Raw genomic sequence first — 6,079 nt, 5'->3', positions numbered from 1 at the left:
CAACTTGCAGGCAACACCATGATGAATACAACAGTAAGGTCACTGCACCCACTTTGAGGATGGATAAGGAATGTGTCTACTTCTGAGGAGACAGAACCAAAATATGATATGGCCTCTGGCTAGATCCAAAAAGCAGCTTTTAAGCTCCCATGAGTGCAGGTACTGGATTTGTAGCTGCAAGGAAAGGGAATGGGGTCAGGAATGGGTCCTCAAGTCTTATCAAAGGGACAGGTGACATGAACAGTCCCATGTATAAAGACATTTGAAGCATCCCTGGTTACAGGATCAAACTTGTCTTCCAGAAAGGGCATGGAAGGTCACAGATAGCCCATGAGTTGCCTGACAATGGAACAACAGGGCTGGCAGGCCAAGACTAGATTGGGATAAGCTGTCCCCCATCAGGAAAATTCCCTTTATTTTGCAATTAGTGAAATGCGCACACACAGGCAAGAAAAATGTGCCTAGAAGTGTATTTTTACTTCTTTTATTGAACTCCATAAATATTTTCATAAGGCTTTGTGTCATTACAACATCATAGTTTTGTTGTTAAACATTTTTTTAAACACACAACTTTGACACTTGTTTGACAGGGTCAAACAATCAGAAGAAACAAAATAATAAACTGGCAAATGCAGAGCAGCAGGGGTAATCAAAATCACTGTTACCCATCCATCCACCCCAGCCCACCCCAGCCCCAAAGCACTAAAGATCACTATTTGGCTTCATACTAGAATTGTCAGAACTCTCTTGCTGCTGTCCTTGATAAATCCATTAGAGTTATACACATAGAGAGAAGAGGAGAGTGGGAGAGAGAAAGAGGAGTTAGATTTCTGTGTTAGGACTATCCCACAGCAGGGCCCATAAAACACACTAGCAAAGCCTTTTGGAGAACAAATCCAGGCCTCATTGAGTTGAGAAAAGGGGAGCTTGGGGGCCATGCACACATAGAGGAGATTTACAGAGTTCTTGGGGATAGCACTGCTGTGGGGACACAGAATAGATCTGGACCCTAATCCCAGGTAACAGGGCTCCCCTTGGGGCTGTTGGTCACTGGTCTGCTTTGCTGCCATAGGCTGGGGAAACACTCCAACCAATGTTAAACTGATTTCTTGTTGTTTTCACAAGTTATTGGCATCTGGTGAGGCCAGCGGTTTGAGTAGATGAGAGGTAATATTCCTGATCCTGAAGCTCTGGGCACAGGCTCAGGGGAGAAGGGCATGGAGGGAGGGCAAGGGGGCTTGGCTAAGAGAGGCCCAGGGACTTGGCCAAGCACCCCCTCTTGGTTTGTTCCTAGCCCCTGGAGAAACATGTCAAGGTTAAGCCCAGTGGAGAACAGAAAGTAGGAAAAGAATTTATACTTAAGGGAGGTATACACAGCCATTGAAACACATGCTATTTGCCAGGGAGGCCATTGTATCTTAGGCAGTGGACACCAGGTTCCTTGCCAAGGTGGGGCTTTAGTAGCTGGGTCATTTGCTGAGCAGTTGTGGCCAGTCCCGAGCCCCAGCCCCCTGCCCAGCTCAGGCTTACCCTTGGCTTACCCCACAAGTCTGATTTGAATGTGGTGGAATGGAAGCAAACAGCTTGTAATTTGATTCCCACAGAGGAATGATTCCCAGGCTGGGCAGGGCCTGGTCTGGGTCAGGAGGCATAGAGCAGCAATCAAGTCAGCTATGCTGAGGGCCTCATGCAACCATGGCTGCTGCTCAGTAAGCTGAGGTCCTTTCATGATGAAGTTTTCTCCTAGAGTCCAGAACATACTCACAATTTCCAGATTCCTCATTAGAGTGGTTCTCCATAGCAGGGCCCATTGTCACTCCTTTGTACTCCATTCTCCTTGCTGTTCAAGGTCTGTCCACTTTAAGGGCTATGTGAGAAGGAGGAACAGGTATTCCTGCACCCACAGGGAGCCTGCCTCTTAGTGGGAGAAGTTAGTTTTGCCTAAGTATAAAGCCTGCCAAAAGTAAGCCTGAGGGTAGTGTCTCTACCTCAGATCTTTTCTCCATAGGGAAGTTTCCCTGGGCTCCTCACTTACTTGCTTCCAATGTCCTGGGATGGGAGAATTTTGGAAATAGGGCCTTCTTAGAGTGACAGAAGTTCTTTATGCTGATAGCAGGAATTTTCCTGTGCCAGGAGAACAGGAGAAAGAAGGACAACAGGGAGAGGAGAAGGAAGTAATCATGGAAGATTGTCCATGCAATCTGTTAACAATGGGGAAAGTCTCACATAACTTGAGTGGTAGGAACTGCAGGTACATATCTTGGGCTAGGGCTGCCTCTTTCCATGCCCATTCCTGTTCTTTATCCTGTCCAGGTCAATAATTTGAAGGCAGCTGATGATCTTGGTCAGGTGGGATCTGTCTTGACCCCTTCATAGACTCCTATAAGTGCTGCCTGTAATCTGAAAATGGAAGCAGGGATGACCAGGCCCCTGAAATGATTTCAGTGGGGAACCCCAACTTTAAGCCTACTTGGTGCTAGAGGCAGTTGACTCCCTCCCCTGGGAAGCAGAGTCTCAGCCCCTTTGCTTCAAGTTCTGATCGTTTAGATTAGGGGAGGGAGAGGCCTACAAGGAACACCATAACCAAATCAGCTTGAAGAAGAGAAAAACTGGCTCAAACTAAACCCCAGATACAAAACTGCTCAGGATCCAGCAGTGCTATAACATGGGAACCCCCAGTGCTAGGAGAAGAGCCCAAATGCAGAATGTTCCCTGAACAGAAGTCCTCTCCAGAATTATTATACTCTGACTCTCCCTTGATTCTGTTTGGTTTTGATCCCTCTATGACATCTAAAACACAGTGAAAGCAATAGAAATATCAAGCAGTTATGTCACAGGGCACAACAGAGCATGTCTAGACTGGCACGACTGAGGACAGAAGATGCAGGGAAAAAGCTGTCTGGGGCAACTGCCGGGCTGTAGAAACATTCACAGATGGTCAGCTGAGGGAAAAGAGAAAGGGGAATCCTCCCTTTACCCATTGAAAAGGAAAAGGAAAAAAAGAAATTTCAAACTCCCAAACTCCATCACATCAAAGTAAATTCAAAAGTTATCAGCATCAGTATCATCAGGAAAGAAAATAAAAACAATACAAACACATCTATGGTAATAATGACAAGTCAATGAATCACTCACAAGGGAGCAAAGAGATTATCTCAACAAGAAAAGGAACACATAGAAGTGTCAATTTCTGAAAATAAAGGGGAGGGAGACAGGGTAAGAACAGAAAACTTCTAAGAAGGGATCACATGTTTCGAAGTCATTGGTACCTCTTCCTACCAACTATAGATTTCACTTCCCCAAAACAACAGAAAATGTTTTTTTTTTTTTTTGGTCCTTCTGTTGTGTGTGTGTGTGTGTGTGTGTGTGTGTGTGTGTGTGTGTGTGTATACTCAAGGGTTTGTGTGTGTGTGTCTCTCTATATATAAATATATATAGGTATATATATTTATATATATATAAATTTCAACAGTGCTTCTCCAAAAAAATGTCCATCTATAAATATAATTTTATTTACTTTATTTTAAAATTATCTGCCTCCCTGTAGTTATTATTTTTTGAAGGGGGTTAACCTGCTGAAGTTTTGCCAGAATGGTGACTGGCTGCGCTTGGGTTCGGTGAACTCAAAGACCTGTGACTGAGCGATGCCATCAGGGACCAGGTACTGGCCCTGGTTTAACGGGTCCTGCGGTGGTGGGTAGGAAGGAGGAACTGAGCGGGCAGAGTTGACACCTAGAGTAGATGGGAGATCAAAGGGAAAGAGTATAAGTTAAGTAGCAAGGGGTTTCCCAAATCACCCAGTGACCACTTTGAGCAGACAATTAAAGGCAGCCTATTTTAGAGAGTGTGAACTGGAACTGAAAATCATCCAAAGGAAGAAGTACATTCCTTAACAGATTTTGGAATGGTATGGTGACTAATGCAACAATACACACTTTCCCATTTACTCAGGTATCACTGAGAATCTTGTGGTGTTGTCATCAGTGGTTTTACAGATGAGGACACTGAGACCTGGGGTGAAATGTCATACCCAAGGTCATAAAGCAAGGGATAGAATCCACATTCTTTCTCAGTTCAGAGCTCTTTTCTTTTTTTAAAAAAAGATTTATTTATTTATTAGAGAGAGAGAGAGAGCTAGAGCAGGGGCAAGGGGAGGGGCAGACCCTGAGATCACGACCGGAGCCAAAACCGAGTTGGACGCTCAACTGACTGCACTACCCAGGCTTCCCCAGAGCTCTTTTCAAGAGACCATAATCCATTATGCCAGACTTGGTCCTGCAAATCACCCAACAATTTCCATTTAATTTCAAATGAATTTGGTTTCTCCCTCTTCAACTCCCCCCCAGAAGTGTCAAAAGAGCCTGGTTAAGAACTACTGACTTCAAAGCAGGTCTTTTGTTGGAAAATGGGTTTCTAAAAGTTAAGGTACAAGTGATCCAGTATTCTACACCATGTGATGAAACCATATTTTGGTGAAACCAATTTTCAAAGCAAAATTCACATGAATAGGGGATTCCAGGGTGTGTGGGGGGGTTAAATTTAAAGTTTAATCCTAACCTATAGTCAGAACATAATAGCATACAGCATATGATTCAGAATGCAGTGAAGACCTCTCTCCTGCTCCCAAATAGCTTCCTCATCTGCAGACCAATGTCTGAAATTTCAACATTACAGCTTCTTTGTTTGCCTTTGTTTGATGACTTGATCCCAATACCCTAGAAGCAGTATCATATTGAGCCATCGTCAGCCACTGGCACTTCAGTAGGAAGCAATGAGCTATTTTCTAAAAGCCAACATTGTTTTGTTTTTGTTCTTACTTTTATTTTCAAGATTTATTAAGATATAATTGTGTATAACATTCTGTAAGTTTCAGGTGTGCAATGTGATGATTTGATACACACACACACACATATATATAACAAAATGATTACTACAATAAGGTTAGTTAGTAAATCCATCATTTCATAAAATTACCTCTTTTTGGTGGTAAGAGCATTTAAGAACTACACTCTTAGCAACTCCCAAGTTAAAATATTAACTATAGTCACCATGCTATACATTATATCCCCAGAATTCTTCATCTTATAACTAAAGTTTGTGCCCTTTGACCAACATCTTGATACTTCCCTCAATCCCAGGCCCTGGCAACCACCAATCTACTTACTGTTTATAAGGTTGTTTTTAGATTCCAATATAAATGAGATCATATAGTATTTATATTTTTATAGTATAATGCCTTCAAAGTCCATCCATGTTTCCATAAATGGCAAGATTTCCTTATTTTTATGGCTGAATAATATTCCACTGTATATATCACATTTATTTTATCCCTTCATCTGCTGAAGGATATGTAGGTTGCTCACTGTCTTGGCTATTGTGAATAATGCTGCAATGAACATGAAGGTGCAGACATCTCTTTGAGATCCTGATTTCATTTTCTTCCCATATATACTCAGAAGTAGGATTACTGGATCAGATGACTACTCTATTTTCAACTTTTTGAGGACCCTCCATACTGTTTTCAGAGTAGCTTACAAATTTACACTCCTACCATCAATGTCCAAGGGTTCCTTTATCCACATTCTCACCAGCACTTGTTATCTCGTTTTTTTTTTTTTTTGATAACAGCCACTCTAACAAATATAACATCTCATGGTTTTGATTTGCATTGTTCTGATGATTAGAAATATTGAACACCTTTTCTTACACCTATAGAACATTTACATGGGCAAATGCATGTTTTCTTTGGGAAAACGTCTATTCAGGTCCTTTGCCCATTTTTTTTTTTTTTTGTAGTTGAGTTGTATGTGCTGCTCATATATTTTGGATATTAATCCCTTATCAGATATGTGTTTTGCAAATATTTTCCCTTACACTGTAAGTTGTCTTTTCATTTGTTGATTATTTCTTTTGCTGTGCATAAGCTTTTTAGTTTGATGTAGTCCCACTATTTATTTTTCTGTTGCTTGTACTTTTGCTGTCATATTCAAAAACTTGTTACCAAAACCATGTCAAGGAGTATTTTCCCTATATTTTCTTCTAGTATTTTTATGGTGTTGAGTCTTAGACTTAAGTCTTT

At 41.6% G+C, this 6,079-nt stretch overlaps 1 protein-coding gene across 10 annotated transcripts in view; it reads right to left on the bottom strand.

The window, feature by feature from the left end:
- Positions 1–474: 474 nt before the first annotated feature.
- ARHGEF9 (Cdc42 guanine nucleotide exchange factor 9) overlaps positions 475–6,079 on the bottom strand; it is a 234,645-nt gene continuing 229,040 nt past the window's right edge. For 9 of the 10 annotated variants that reach the window (XM_027609069.2, XM_027609072.2, XM_027609062.2 and 6 more), the window contains one exon: positions 475–3,732. In XM_027609069.2, the coding sequence (XP_027464870.1) occupies positions 3,551–3,732 (182 nt within the window). In that variant the 3' untranslated portion in view covers positions 475–3,550. The remainder of the gene's footprint in view (positions 3,733–6,079) is intronic. The other variant, XM_027609063.2, reaches the window with a different exon arrangement.

This window comes from Zalophus californianus, chromosome X, assembly GCF_009762305.2.
Source record: "Zalophus californianus isolate mZalCal1 chromosome X, mZalCal1.pri.v2, whole genome shotgun sequence".
Classification (NCBI taxonomy): Eukaryota; Metazoa; Chordata; class Mammalia; order Carnivora; family Otariidae; genus Zalophus; species Zalophus californianus.
Note: the sequence above shows the minus strand (reverse complement) of the source record. Positions and strands in the feature narration are given on the sequence as shown.